Genomic DNA, 16,072 nt, shown 5'->3' on the forward strand with positions numbered 1-16,072 from the left:
AGGTACACTCCTCGACCCTATAAAAATGTAATGAATAAATTTGATCTTCAATTTAATATATTTACACTAGTTTTATATTTAATGGAAGTATAACATTAACTATTTAAGTGTTTATTTAATCTACTGTTTTGACGCGATACACATTCTACGAAACTTTTTTCAATGATCTAACCGTCAAACTTGTTTGTTCACACTCCACGATCGCATATGTAAAAAATCACAAAAAACAAATATTCAGAGATTTGGTAACAAAACAAAAGTTTTCGACGGTTATAAATGAAAAATCACAATTTAACGGTTATTTTAGCTTTTAATTTTGATGATTTTTTACAATTACATCCTCGACCCTATTAAAATGCATTGAACGAATTCGATCTTCAATTTTAAATATTTACACTAGTGGATACCACAAAATCTTATTTTATACTTAATGGAACTATAATATTAACTCTAAGTGTTTGTTTAATCTACCATTTTGACACAATATGCATTCTACGAAATATTTTTCAACAATCCAATCGTCAAACTTATTTTTACACACTCCGAGATTGCATACGTAAAAAATCGTAAAAAATAAACATTCAAAGATTACGTAACAGAACAAAAATTTTCGATGGTTATAAACGAAAAATCAAAATTTAACATTATTTTTGCTCTAATTTTAATGATTTTTTTACAGCTACACTCCTCAACCCTATAAGAATGCAATGAATAAATTTGATCTTCAATTTAAAATATTTACACTAGTGGATACCACAAAATCTTATTTTATACTTAATAGAAGTATAATATTAACTCTTAAGTGTTTATTTGATCTACCACTTTGATGCGATACACATTCTACGAAACTTTTTTCAATGATCTAACCGTTAAACTTGTTTGTACACACTTCGAAATCACATATGTAAAACCTGCTCAAAACCTGCTTTCCTATTTATAAGAATTTAATCACCTAGCTCATGTTCTGACATTTTCTTAGTCTTTTTGAATTAATATTAGTTAACTTCATCAGTCAGTTTCTCATCTCTTTCATTTATATGAACATGGCTGATCTCCTTCAAGTGACACAAAATTTGGTAAAATAGCTGATCTCATCCATTTATTTGTATCATTTTCAAAATAATAGTTTCTAATCTTGAAACTAGTGAATGTGCTTTTGAAGTGTTACGTGCAAAGACGAGTGCTCATATTATAACAAAAAATAAAAACTTAATCTGTGAGCATAATATCCAAAATTTTGCTTTGTTCGTATCGGTTATATCTGACATAGCCATGAGTGAAAAAAAATAGATTTAAACCATGTGTTTATTTGCTTATTTTTAATCAATATAACATTTTAAAATAATAAAATAGTCAATTTCTATCGGTTATAACCGCCAGAATACTAAAATAATAACCCCCAGAAACTAAAATAACAAAATAGTCAATTTTTGTCAGTTATAAACGTCACCATTAAGCGAAAAACCGCTGTAATATGTTAAAAATATTTTTAAAAAATTCAAAAATACTGGCGGTTATAATAATTTTATGGTGGTTGCATCCGACACTAAATATCCGCCATGAATTTATGTCGGATATAACCGATAGGATTTCATTGTTATTCGACACTAATTGCATGATGTGTTGGATATCTTTTATCCGACATAATGGCTTATTAAACCGCTACCATCATCCGACATCTAAAACTAATATTGTAGTAGTGAGTTTTGAATTATTACATACTCTCCCTTGAGGGACTAGCTTATTTTATGTGTGAAACGACCCAATCATCCAAACATGTCAAGAACATGTTGATATTTGAAAATATAGAAATTCAAGTTATGTGAATGCCCTGACGTCAAATATCAATATTCCCAACCCTGGAAAATTCATATAGGATAATGCATGCATTCACTTCTGTTAATAGTGCTACATTCACACTTATTTTTACTTTCTACACATCCTTATTAATTTTTTGTCATTAATCTTCTTCAACTCATTCGATCTGACGATCAAAAATTAAATATTTGCGTGAAAAGTAAAAATGAGTGTGTCGATAATATTACGTACACTTTTGTTTTATTTCGAATCTTTTTCTTTTTTCTTTATTTTCAAGACTTGGTCATCAGTTATGTTTTTTGTTCAGAAAAAAAAAAAAGTCTTGGTCATCAGTTAAGTTTTGTACATAACGTTTTTGTGTTTTAAGTTGAAAGTCTTTTCAATGTTGCAGAACCACTTCTATTTATAAAGGTGAATTCCGTGCTAACTGACATCTTTTTGCTGAGAGCCAGCTTTTAGCCCTTGATATGCTTATATCGTTTTATGGCTCGTCAAGTGTCCTTGTCCTTGCTAGCTGAAAACAAACAAGTGTTTTTTTTTTGTTAAAACCCTAGCTAGGTCTCATTTGTTCTTTGGTTGTTCTCAAAGCTGTGAGCTTCCCCTCTTCCTCATTTATGAAACCCTAGCGACCAAACTTTTCTTCATGCATTAAACACCCAATCATTGAGAAATATGTTTGTATTCTTTTCATGGTCTAGCTTCAAGTTCAAATCTTCATTTAGCCTTGTTTTTTATTTTATTTTTTATTTTTTATTTTTTTTATTTTTTTTATTACGTTAGTTTCTTCCACATTACATATCATCTTCATTATTACAAAATTATGCATAGAATGTGTGCCATACAAAGATGAGCTCAAGGGATGAAGCTGCCCACTTGTGAAGGCTGATGATATCTCCATCTCGTGCAGAGTAAGGTTGCACAAAGATAAAACCGCTTCGTAGATTAGATCTAGCAAATGAGCTGCTTGATGTGGTACCTTGTATGAATCTTATTTGTACAATTTGGATTAGACTCTGTGGAGTCCCCAGTTTTTTAACCCAAAGGTGGGTTTTCCGATCAAATATTTTATGTTCTTTATTACCTAAACTTGTCCACATATCTAATTTATTAGCATATGATACATGCATTCTATGGCTTGTTATTTGATGTGTGTCTATGCTTAAGTTTACACTGCATGAATACGAATAACGAACTGAGCAGTTACTGAGTAGGATAACCTGTAGTAAACTAAGTTTGGTTGCTAGATTTGTGTTTGCTTACCTAACGAATCTATATTAAGTTGACTGGTGAGTTTGACTAGTCAATCTAGCGTACATTTATTTATAATCGCAGGATATTCCGCCTAGTACCATTTTGAAAGAGTTTGACACATTGCTCAGTAGACAAAAAAGAAGTGATTTTTACACTCTCGTTTTCTCTTTCTTTGCACTTCGCCTCTTTTTTTTGTCCTTTGAATCTCTTTTAAATTAATAAATTAAAAGGTTAGCAAAAATGGAGGAATGCAAAAATGATCGAACCAAAAAAAATTTGAACCAAACTTTTAATTGAAAAATATCAGTTTTGTGCAGTTGATATATAAATTAGTTAATAGTGAATTACTTGTATCAATTGGCCTTCAATGACAACAATTCTCAAAATTTTAATTACCTACACATAACAATAACAAGTGATAAATTCTAATATCACTTCTGCAAACTTTCAAGGTTATACAGAATAGTAGTCCAAGAAATTCACATACATATGAAAGAACAACAGATAAAGAACCCAATTGTTTGTTACAAAGGAAGCAAAACGGATCAAGATAGGTTAAGCTTGTGATCAGGACATGTCTAGTACAATAGCCTTTGAATTTGGCTTTTCTTCCCCAATTCCAGTACAAATTAACTCTATATTAGAGCGATTAAACCCTACATAAGTACATTTGAGTGATTATGATTCCACGCGCACTAGTTTATTTTCTTAGTAGCTAGACATTCTATTTAAGGATTTTGGATAACGTGGTAATACCGTACTACTTAGTATTTCTTCCAATCCACCCCTTAAAGCAAAAAATTTATTAATTGATCCAAATCCCAAATAACTTCATTATCAACGGCCATTGGCAAAGTCCCACTTTGTTCTGGTTGAGACGATTGAGAGCCATGGCCTCCTGAGGATGAACTCTCCGATGAGCTTGAGTTTGTTCTCCCTTCCATATTCTGAGGGTTCCTATTCGACGTTGTCAAACCCTGATCCAGAAGATCTGCAGCCTGAGCAGGAGCTGCTTGAATGTTTAAGTTAGGGTTTCTTGTGATCTCAATCCCTGGAGGTCGCCTGTCAAATGCCCTAAGGCATTTCGATTTCTTGTATACTCGGCATAAGCTGAATTCTTGCCTTAACTGCATGCATACATGCCAACATATATCAACATAATAATTAATATGAATTATGAAGTATTGTTAATTAAATTGGTTTAGATGCTAATTAACTGCACTGAAAACTCAATGCCGTAAGCCATCAAGGAAGTCGCTTAAAAACTGGGTGGCCTTGTTGTTCCACTAACATGTTCCGTCCTTGTTGGTGTCGTTCTACAAACTAACTAAATGTCCTCTTGTGTGCCCAATCTAGAACATATACATATTTTGAATATATATGGTGCAACTTGCAGCTGATGGACAAAATCATTCAATTATAATCTCTCGAATATTATACATATACACAAACACATAAACGTCAGACAATAAATGTAGATCTTCGTCAAACTATGTCGTCAGGAAACCTAGGTCATTGTGTTGCAAATAATTGAATTTGTGAATTTAAAAAAAAAAAAAAAAACGATGTTAAGTTTGAGCTAAGAAATTAATTAGTACGTACGTACCGTCGGAGTAGGAGTACTAGGGTTTGATGAGGAAGCGGCCATTGATGGTTGATTATTGTCATCTGCATGAATTTCAATGGCTTTGTATTCATTCATCTTCCACTTCGTTTTCTTTCCATGGGGAGCTCTGCCAGTATAGAAAACCATGGTTCTTTTGAGGCCGATGGCACGATAATGATTGGAATTGGAAGAGTAAACAGTGCTTGGAGATCCTGTTGCTTTCCAATACCCAGTTGTTGTGAGTCGTCTCGGTCTCCCTCCTCGAGCTTCACTTTCTTGTCTTGGGATGAAAAAGAACCACTGCTCGGGATCTCCATGGATCGCCTCTCCGGCAGCCTCTGTTTAATTAATTAGTAAACATAATTAATTAAAGTACATGTAAAGTATATTTCCAACTATAAAATACAACAGTTGAAGCACTGCATATGCGTGTATAAATAAGTGCTTTCATAAAATTGCATCTTAAGCTTAGCTAGCTTCATATATCACGTTTTTCTTGGTCTATCTATTGTCCCAAATAAGGGAAAATCTGATTGAGACTTGCATATTGGCCACATAATGTTAAGTATGCATCATACGGATTTTTCATGTTAAAATGATCAAATCTATATTCCGTACACTAAAAGTAACATTTTCCTGGAGTTAAGCAAACCAGAAGCTAGCATAAATCCAACAATTAAAGAGGGAGGGAGGGAGGGAGGGAGGGAGAGAGAGAGAGAGAGAGAGAGAGAGATGTTGAATTACGTGGGAGTTCCCATGGATTAAACTTGTAAATGTAGACAACGGGTATGATTCGATCCACAACTCGGTTCAATTCCTCACTCCTCCCATCAAGTTTTTTCTGCAGGTAAAACGAAATCAGCTCTTCCTCTGTTGGAGAGAATCTAAATCCAGGTGGTAAATCCTCCATTGCATCTGTCTCTCGATCTCCCTCCCTCTACCCTAACCCTAATAACACTAGCTACCACCAGCTACCCAAATAAAGAGGAATAGCTAGTAGCTAGTTCATAGAAGGTTTCAAACATTATATATATATATAGCTGATGATTATGGAATGGCCGGTGTTAGCCAAATGATCGAGCAAAAAGGAGGCCGAGTAAAAGGAGAACGGAAAGACAAATTTTTTTGTTGCTTGGAAATTTCCACGCGTTTGTGGACGAAGAAAACCCTTGTCCCTCATCTTGACTTCTTGGAATCAGTCAATATGCGTGTATATGGCATGTCCCTGTGCGACTGTCTCTGGGGTATTTACACTGCACCCGCTGTTATACTATTTGCGTTTATCCTTTTTAATTCTTCTCAAGACGATTAGCATATATTAGTCGTTAGACCATTTTTTAAAGGATGCTTTAGATTTTGATCCTTATAATTCATTATTTCTAGATAAAAACCCATCTATCTTTAAAGATTCAGTTTAAGCCCAAATTTAAAATTTGCAAACATATAGGAACACTATTGACATATTAATACAATTTATTTACACTCATGCCACTCATACTTTATGGTCCATTTTCCAAATTCCTAAATTTATGCCAAATGAAAAGTAGTAAAAAAAGTGAAATAAAATGAAAAAAGTGTTTGCATTAACCATATCTATGTCAGATAAGGCATGGAAGAAAGCATCAGAGAAAAGGATGGGGAGAAAACTTACATGGTGTCAAAACATGATGCTCTCGTACCATCACAGTTTAGTTGATTTGAACCGCTATGAATTCCGTCTATATATGCGAGAGGGATAGTTTAACCCAAAATGCAGTAAGTTGAAGAAAAAGAACCGAGGCAATTCATCACTTGTACATTATGCTATTTTAATTTATATATTATGAACTCACATTTAAAGTGAATTAAATAACATATATGTGGGTCATACATACGTAAGAGAAATTTACTCGTACGTAGGATAAGATGAGCATGCTTTCTGTTTTACTCATCAAAACTGTAGTATAACTTTTTAGCTATTGGATCAATACAATATTGTATTTTTGGATTTGCATAATACTTAACATTGCATTTTAAATTATCTGTTTAATTGTACGAGAAAATTACTGCATATTAATATAAAGTAATTATAGCAACATTTCAAGAGTCCTCTTGATTAGTTGAGCTGGGAGAGATTTAATTGGTTGGAGAGGGAGGGAAAATCTACACAAATACGGCTAAGTATGAAATTTCCAATGTTCCAGCCAATCACTCGTCTAGGGTAACAGAGTTTGGCAGAATGATTTTTATTTACATGCATGAACATGATAGTCAACCTTTTTACTCAACTAGCATCTCTTCCTAATAATTCACATCTTCTCCAGTTTATTTTTTTTATTTTTATAAGTAAAACAATGATGCCACATTCATTTTAGCATTGCTATCATAGAAAAATACATGATTGTGAATATATATTGAAGAAAAAAAAAGTAAAGATACAATAAGTTAGAGGGGATATGAAGCCAAACCCTAACAAGAAGTAGAAAATTATTACAAAAAAATAAAAAATCAATTAAGAGAACTTCTAAGAGAAATGGAAATTTGGGAGCTCCGAAAGATTATGAGCAAAAGCCACAACTGGGACATGAATCCCACCAATGATCCCAACATATATGATCAACTTACAGTTTGCCAAACAATTTGTCACCTGACTTTTTGTGTGATAAATGTTAGAAAAACCAACATATATGGAAGAGACGATAGTGCAACAGTTTATCCAATCAACCGATCAACGCCAGGGCGCCTGAATGGAGAGAGTAGAGAGACGGAAAGTTGCAATGTGAAGGCACAGTGTGTAAAGCTAACATTGTGAAGCTTAGAAATCATAAATTTTCTTTTTTCTTAAATAATCTATCATTGCGTGCTTCAAATTTTACGTAATTAAGTGAGAGGAATACGACATTTTGTTGTCTTCTAAATTCTAAAGCACAAATTTGAATTTGTTTTCCAAGTGTCATTTTCCATGTTTAATTACGATTTAGGCATACAAAACACAACATAATTCCCAAAAATCTGACAAAAAAAATTCTACGCAGAGAAAGATTTATCTCACCAATACTGATTACTTTCTGGTAAAAATATTTTTCTTCGCGTAGAATTTTCGGTGAAAAAATACTCGGCCTAGACTTCACATTGGTCCTATATCGAGTCATCAACAACCTAGCGAGAAAGGAATTTCGTCAACAAAATTCTTATCCGATGAATTTTCTACTTTTACTACTAACACGTTCCTCGCTAAAGAGGTCATTTGTTGTGTGATCGATGCAAAGAACCCAACGCAATCGCCCCTGGTGGTGCAACAAGTAGCAATTCGACCTGGCTGTGGTGGTCTAGTGGCAGTGGATGGCCTAACTCTTGGGTAAGTCGTGGAAATTACGTACGAAGTTATCTCTTACCATATGTGTATGTCTTTTTTTTCGTTTAACTCTCTAATTCTTATACAAAACAATGAGATCTATTATCATTTTCGCCTAACCCCTAGCGACCATTTCTGCATTGGAGAGACCGTTTCTTGGTTTGTGCCGGACAAAAGAAAGAAAACAATTAATCCTACATCAACGATCGATCAGTACCAACTCTGAAGCTGTTACCACTTAATCAACCCGAAGTGTAAACTTCTTTATTAATCCACACAATCGAGGAATAAGAAACTCTCTAAACTCAAGCACAAATTTGAACTGAGTTTCTTATCATTCTCCGTGTTTTACAGTACTTTTGAGTTCGCGTTGGTCTTATAAAATAAAAACATCTGCAAATACCAACCACGAACCCCAATTTCTCTAATATGACATATTACTTTTCCTTTTTCCGTTAAGAAAAATCGAACCTCTCACCTTCTTTTTCCTCCTTTACTCAAAAAAGGAGGAGAACAAAAAAAATTTAAAATTACAGGAACACAAAAGTTTTTGGACTGTGATGATCATTTGCTAGCTAGTTCTTTGAAATTTCATTAGCAACTTCCTTGGTTCTTTCATGTGCTTGTCCATTTGCACAACGGTCACCCATCATTAATTGCAAGTGGAATGTTCTTATATTTTGCATGCCAATGATCTGTAGCCCAAAGGCGAGTAGGGAAGGAGTAGTACCTGATGATGGAATATTTTTTTTTTCAAGTGCCTGATATTCAAGCATGTATTTTATGCGCCGTAAAATAAGTAGAGGGGTCACGAAAAGATGTATCACTTTCTTCATTTGTATTATGACATGTGAAGTACTGCTTGAATATATACTCGGTACTTGAAAAAATCTCTTAAATGGAGAAGGTTGATGTACCCATTTTTCTCAATAATTATTAACGTATTAGGTCGTTCTAATAGTATTTCCTGTCTAGTTTTTTTCAAGTATTTATCTCACGTCAAAACCTCATTCACAGAAGAATGTGTATGTAAAAGTTTATGTAAAGGCAAATAGAGTTTAGTTATCATTTGTTTTATCTCTTGGAGATGCTAAGTCAACAACTAACTGACCTATTATTAACTAAATACATTAGGTAGCAACAATATTCCATTATATGTATATAAGTATAACAATTTAATTACGTAGCTACCTTCATCATTCTCTTTAGGGTTTCTTCGATGCGTAGACTAACTAATTATTGCAGGTGTTAGATAAGTAATTGCGTTCCATTTGTTTTTAAAAGTTAAAATTCGTTAAAGAGAAAACAAGAAATAGGTTTGCATGCAGGATGCTGCTTCCCTACTTTTTTTTTTTTTGGGGGGGGGGGGGGTCGTCATTGCAGTGTTTCCTACTGAGCGTTACTTTTGCATAAATATCGTGGTCTGCAGCTCATCATGTGTCAAATCCAACATGTTTGTAGATGATCAGGGACTTTCATCGAAATTCCAGAAGTACACCAAACCTAAAAATTATATATTGGCACATTATTGAAGAATATTCGACACAGTGTTCCTTCATAGTTCATTCGGAACAAAAACAAAACAGCAAAAGCAAACCACTGAACAACTCCAACAGCTGTAATACAAATACCTTAAAGCAATTAATTACATGTTTGCGATCGCAACCATTGTAAGAAGAAGATGCCACGTTGAAAAGTTAAAAGAAACATGAATTTGAGTTATCTTTTTCATTGTCAAATTAGTTTGTGTAACATAAAATCAATGATGGTAACATAACGTGTTGGTTCACGTGTGAAGTTCAATAAGCACATGTGTTTCACTTCACTTTTATCCAATATATGTTGTATGCAAGTTTAATATGAGCGTCATCACATATAAGATGGTGTGTTAGGATTTAAAGAATTATCCCATTTAAAAAAATTAAGAAACTTTATAAAAACTAATAATGGGTTAAATTACTCTCTTTATACCCAAATAGTTTTTTAATGAAACTTCAATTTCCTGATCTACAACATTGACAAGAAAAAAATTCCCGATCTACAATCTGCATGCATTATTTATCATATAAAGTAAAGGAAGTTACATATGGACTTCTTCAAAAAGCTAGGCCTAGTTGTGCTGATCAATTGCTTGACAGTAGTGCATATCAAGAAGAATGAGGATCCTCTCCGGATTCTCTTTGTGATGATCCCGTAAATCTTTTAATTGTGTTCGTTCATCATTCATTGTGCGGTTAATTTTCGTCAGGTACTATTTGTGTTCAATTTATAAAAAAAAAATTAAAATGATTTCTGACTGCATTATATACGATAAACGGACACATTTAAAACCTCACCGAAATTTTCACAAAGAGAATCCGGATAAGATCCTCATTCATTAATTCGTAACAAGTAAATTGTAATAAGTGAATTATTTAGGCAACAAAAGCAACGCGGATTTTTTTCTTACCAAAAAGTGACAAATATATTTTATTGATCACTGAGTGCAATATGAGTATATTTTATTTGGTGACATATACATGTCTTAATTTGAAGATAATTAAACAAACATAATGAGTAAACCGCTCATTCTAATGGGTGCAACATGACTTTATTTTATTCGATGACAAAAACGTATTTTGATTTGAAGGAAATTAAACAAACATAATGAGTAAACCACTATTCAACTACCACACCGACATTACAAATCTTTCGGGCGCATGCTTAAGATAATACCAATTGACTCATGGCCCCCCAAATATTTGATTGAATCTGAGTTGAATTTTCAATCGTAAAAGAAGGTTAGAGAGATTATATAAAAGTCTGTTTGGTTTCTGAGAAAGACTAAAGTCAATTAGTCAGAACAGTTTAGGGTTGCAGACTACGGGGACAATCATACGATTTCACGCGCAATTAGACAAAACTTTACTGTTTCCGGGAGACCACGCTGAAATGTCTTCAGAACATGGACAAAACTTAACTGTCCTATAGTCCATGCATGGCATGGTTTTACTAGTACTGTAGCTTCTTCCTTGATTCTTTACATTAATTTGTAAATATTAGTCTTCGAGTCTACAAGTAACTCTAATTCTATATAATTCAGTTAATGAGAAAGAAAATACACACTCATGCCAAATGTTAGATTTATATCACAAAATATTTTGATGATATTAGGAGTAAGATCTTTCATGTATTAATTGTATGTTACTTTGTTATATACCCAATGTGGAATCCAACATTTTTCATTCCTCTGTGTTAAACAACCGAACTAACCCTTTTTTCTCCTTTACCAAATGAGGGAAAAGGAAGAAAAATATTTTCCATGAGCCCTTTGTTAGTATGTTTCTCCAATATTGTCTTTCAGTCATTCAAACAATCGAAATCTCATAAAAAAGAAAAATTAAAACCGCAACAACGCAGAAGCTTTCCAAAATTTGACCTCGGAAGAAAATAAAGAAACGCGCATATAGAAATGTTTGGAATATATGAAGCTTCGAACTGGCAAAAGATACGTAGGGCCGCCCGCTTTCCCTACTAAACTGACAAAAGAAATGAAGGGCTGCTTTCCCTACAGTGGCGAGTGGCGACATCAGGTCCCCACTCCTTCCTCACTCGCCTTGGCAACAAAAGTTCTAGTCATGACATGCAAATACGTGAAGATGTATATTTCTGCACTAATAGCACGAGGCCATGCATGATTAATTCACTAATTAGTTGTATAGTAAAACCTCGCTAAAGTATTACTCTATAATGGAATAATTTCCATGTCATAAAACATTTCGGTCTCAACTCGGGCCAATTATGTATTGAAATAAATTCCATATTATAATAAGTTATAAGTTTTCTTGATCTCATCTTAAAGAAATACGTCTCCACATATTTATGATTCTCAACGAGTACAAAAATATGCAAGAAATAAAATATTTGGCGCTCAAGAAATCGTATTTAGGAACAATATTCTTATGGATAAATAGGTCAAGGAATAATATTTTTATCTACACATTTATTAAGTAATAACATCCCTAAGACCAACTCCAACCCAAGTGTTAAAACCAATTTTCCCCTTCTATCCCCCCCCCCCCCCCCCCCCCCCCCAAAACCCATTCCAACCCAACTTAAAAATTGGACTTAAAACCTAAAAAAAAAAGCTAGATTTAGGCCTCTTGTCTGGTTGATCAACGACTCACATTTGAATAGGTTGTTGGTTATCCAACGGTCCACATTTAATTTAGTTAATATTTTTGTTTTATATTTATAAATTTATTGAATCCAACGATTGAGATCGAACATGATCAAATTTAACGGTAAAAAAAAAAAAAAAATCTAATGGCCCAAATTTAAATTCAACGGTTAAAATAATTATAAAAAATTATTTAACACAAAATTCACCCAAAAACTCTATAAATACCTATATATTTATTGAAACATCCACACAAAACTAACTTTTCTCCTACAATTCTTCCAATTTTTCTTTCTACCATCTTCCAAAGCCATGTGTTTGCTCATGTGTCTTGTGTTTATACATCTCTATCATGTGTTTCATATTCTTTTATAGTGTTTCATGAGTTTCATGTGTCGGTTTAGTGATTTTTCAATGTTTATCGAAATTTAAAATATTTTTAGGTTAAAATGTTCATAAAATTAATTTAGGATAGTCTACATGTTTTTTTTTAAAAAAAAATAGCCTAAATTCATTGTTTAATAATCTGGGGCTAAAATTTTAGGCAAGAAGAGTTGGAGTAGAAAATCTGTTTTTGAGTTAAAACCTAAATTTTAGACCAAGGTTTTAGGCCAAGGGGTGGAGATTGTCTAAGGGCTCATTTGGAAGTGCTTTTAAAATGACCAAAACGTTTTTGGTGATGTAATAAGCATTTAAGTGCTTTTACAACTCAAAAACATTTTCTCTAAAAGTGATTTCACTTGTTTTAAAAACATTTCCGAACAAGCTATAAAGTTATAAAATTGGTTTGATTTCAACTGTATAATTTAGGGTGGCATTTTTACTGTATCACACAATATATGACATTATAAACCTCACTTATTATTATTATTTATCAGTTTTGAATAACATACTCTCCCTTGAGGAACTAGCTTATTTTATGTGTGAAAAAGACCCAGTCATCCAAACATGTCAAGAACATGTTGATATTTGAAAATATAGAAATTCAAGTTATGTGAATGCCCTGACGTCAAATATCAACATTACCAACCCGGAAAATTCATATAGGATAATGCATGCAAACATGCATTTCTGTTTAAATAGTGTTGACACTTATTTTTACTTTCTACACGTTTTTATTAATTTTTTTTTTTATCATTAATCTTGTTCAATTCATTTGATTTGACGGTCAAAAATTAAAAATATACGTGAAAAGTTAAAATGAATATGTTGGTAATACTATGTACACTTTTATTTTATTTCGAATTTTTTTCTTTTTCTTTATTTTCAAGACTTGGTCATCAGTTATGTCTTCTTGTTCCCAAAAAAAAACAAAAAAAAAACACAAAAAAAGATAAAAAAAAGAGGACTTTGTGATCAGTTTTTGCTGCTAAAAAAATTGGTCATCGTTTACTTCTGACTAAATTGATGTGAGGACTATCATGATTAGGTCCTATGCGACATGGGAAATGAATAATCAATTGCACGACTGACCTCTACATAACAGAATGTTGACCTTAATTTAATTCGTTCTATTTTAATTTGTTAATTACTTGTGAAATTTTGAGGACATTCACCCATATCCTTAATCAACTCAAAAATAATATTTCTAATTAGGCTAATTAGTCATATATAACAATTAGTAAAACATGTGTGGAATTGAACATCTCAGTCAGATAATTTCAAGCCAAACAACTAAGCTACTGTCGGGAAAAAAATTAGTGAAACAAGCGTATATTAAGGGAAAAAAAATTTATGAGTTTAAACTAGCTAGCATTTAATCAGACAAAAAACATGCTACGTTAGTCAAAGAACTTGATTTTATTTTATTTTTTACAAACAATATTATCTGCATTGAGGAAGAAGATATGAGTTTAGCCTCACAATGTGCTAACAATAATGTGATTCAATTTTACCTTTGGCAAGAATCGAACCTAAAACCTCTCACTTACAAGTGAAGATGAATACCGTTAGACCATATTACTAAGTGGCGGATTCTTTACTTTGTTAAGAGTTTTGCTTAAAATAAATTTAGGGAACCATTATTGACAATCTCCTTAGCCGTATACTTTAGTATGTTGAAGTGGAAGGATTTTTCAGTATGCCGGGAACACAGTTCGGTACAACAGTGTCATAATACAAGTAGTTGAATTTTTTTTTAAAATATTGAACCACTTATTTTAAGACTTGATGTACTAGGCCGTGTTTCAGACACGTTAATAAATTTCTCGTTGAAGTGCTAACATTCATATTATTCTTTAAGCTATAGATGATAATTGGGCTGGCACCACCGTCTTCAAATGAAATACTAAACTTGTTTGGCCCAAAATCTCTAACATCTGTTCCCAACAAAAGTTGAAATTATAAAATTTTGGGCCTCACGCAAATTGCAAGTCTTTGGGTCCTCTGCTACTCACAACCAAAAAGCCCAACCAACACAAGAAAATGAGCAGAGGCCGCATCCCCCTGGATATTCCCACCTTCTGCTCCTCATCCGCATCCTCTGCCTCTTCGGGCATTTGGGTTTTCTAGTTTTCTTCCATTCAAATTCTGCAACTATTAATCTAAATGCTTGTTCTGCAATATTTGTTTGTTCTTGTTAAGCGTGGCCCTTAAGATCGCCTTCCCTTTTTAGCCATGGAAGCGTTTTGAGTCATAGCTGCGCAATAGTGAAAAACTCCATTGGGGATGGTCTCTTTAGGGTTTTCCTTCTGAAACCCTGCTCTCCTCCCACCTGGGTTGTCTGAGGCATTGCTCTGTTTTCCTTTTGGGTTTTGGAGCTCTTTTTCCCCATTTTTCTTTAAACCCTAAGGCAGATAGTTTCCATGCGATTTGATTCTGGGTGTTTCAGTCAATTGGGGTGCTTCTGGCTCATTTGGTAAACTGTTAATTTGTAAATGTCTCGATCTTGGGTGGGTATCATTTTAAATTTGAATCCTTTTTGAGTTTTTTTTTTTGCAACGTTTTTGATGAATTTGTTTGAGTTTGAAGTGGGATTTGGCAAGAGTGATGATTCAATTAGATGTGTGAAAAAAGGAGAAATCTTTTTTCATGAACTCAATTATTTGAGGCATTTGGATTTGTCTGACTTGTTTTCCATCATTATATATCTTGTTTGTTGCTGAAATTAGTTCACCAAACCTTCAAATTAGCATAACCCACTTGTTTGTGAGTTCTTTTACTTAATTGTTAGCAATTTTGAGTTTTTAGGGTTTCTATGGTTGGATTAAGAAGTTTAATTTACAAATTAAATTTACAATCTTGCAATGATAGGAGGCTTCAGTCCCAGTTGGGTATTTTTTTTTTACAAGTTTTTAACAAAAGGAATTTAATTTGGAAGTGGGATTTGGCAAGACTGATGATTGAATTAGATGTGTGAATAAAGGAGAGATCTTTCTTCATGAACTCAATTATTTGAGGCATTTGGATTTGTCTGACTTGTTTTGCATCATTTATATATCTTGTTTATTGCTGTAATTAGTTCACTAAACCTTCAAATTAACAATTTAATTTGGAAGTGGGATTTGGCGAGAGTGATGATTCAATTTGATATGTGAAAAGAGGATAAAAATAAAAAATAAAAAAATAAAAAAAAGAGGATAAATCTTTATTTTTATTTTTTATGAACTCAATTATTTGAGGCAATTGGGTTTGTCTGACTAGCCTCTCATCACCATCTATCTAGTTCCTCACTGAGAAAAACTTGTGTGGAGTTTTGCTTGTCATTTGACGTTGCTAAGTGGTACTACAATCCAATCAAAACTCGTCACATAGCAAATTTTAAATATAATCTTTTATATTTAAAAACTCCTGTAATTATTTTTCCTACTAATTAATATACACCATTTTTTTTTTGTCAAATAATATACACCATTTTTGGTTCATTTTTTTTTCCCCTCTTCTCTCTCTCCTTTTAATTTCTTCC

At 33.0% G+C, this 16,072-nt stretch overlaps 1 protein-coding gene and 2 non-coding genes across 3 annotated transcripts; 2 read left to right on the forward strand and 1 right to left on the reverse strand.

Moving 5' to 3' along the window:
• Window positions 1-3,469: 3,469 nt before the first annotated feature.
• On the reverse strand, window positions 3,470-5,653 carry LOC137746210 (NAC domain-containing protein 90-like). The gene is made up of 3 exons (XM_068486287.1): window positions 5,420-5,653; window positions 4,676-5,013; window positions 3,470-4,196 (listed from the first exon to the last, which is right to left on the reverse strand). The coding sequence occupies exons 1-3, from the start codon at window positions 5,583-5,585 to the stop codon at window positions 3,858-3,860; spliced, it is 843 nt and encodes a 280-aa protein (XP_068342388.1). The 5' UTR covers window positions 5,586-5,653; the 3' UTR covers window positions 3,470-3,857.
• Window positions 5,654-15,146: 9,493 nt separating this feature from the next.
• On the forward strand, window positions 15,147-15,245 carry LOC137746363 (small nucleolar RNA Z266). The gene has a single exon (XR_011069833.1). It is a non-coding gene; the product is annotated as a small nucleolar RNA Z266 (small nucleolar RNA).
• Window positions 15,246-15,491: 246 nt separating this feature from the next.
• LOC137746364 (small nucleolar RNA Z266) lies at window positions 15,492-15,594 on the forward strand. Its single transcript, XR_011069834.1, has one exon. It is a non-coding gene; the product is annotated as a small nucleolar RNA Z266 (small nucleolar RNA).
• Window positions 15,595-16,072: the final 478 nt, after the last annotated feature.

This window comes from Pyrus communis, chromosome 9 (genome assembly GCF_963583255.1).
Source record: "Pyrus communis chromosome 9, drPyrComm1.1, whole genome shotgun sequence".
NCBI classification, from domain to species: Eukaryota; Viridiplantae; Streptophyta; class Magnoliopsida; order Rosales; family Rosaceae; genus Pyrus; species Pyrus communis.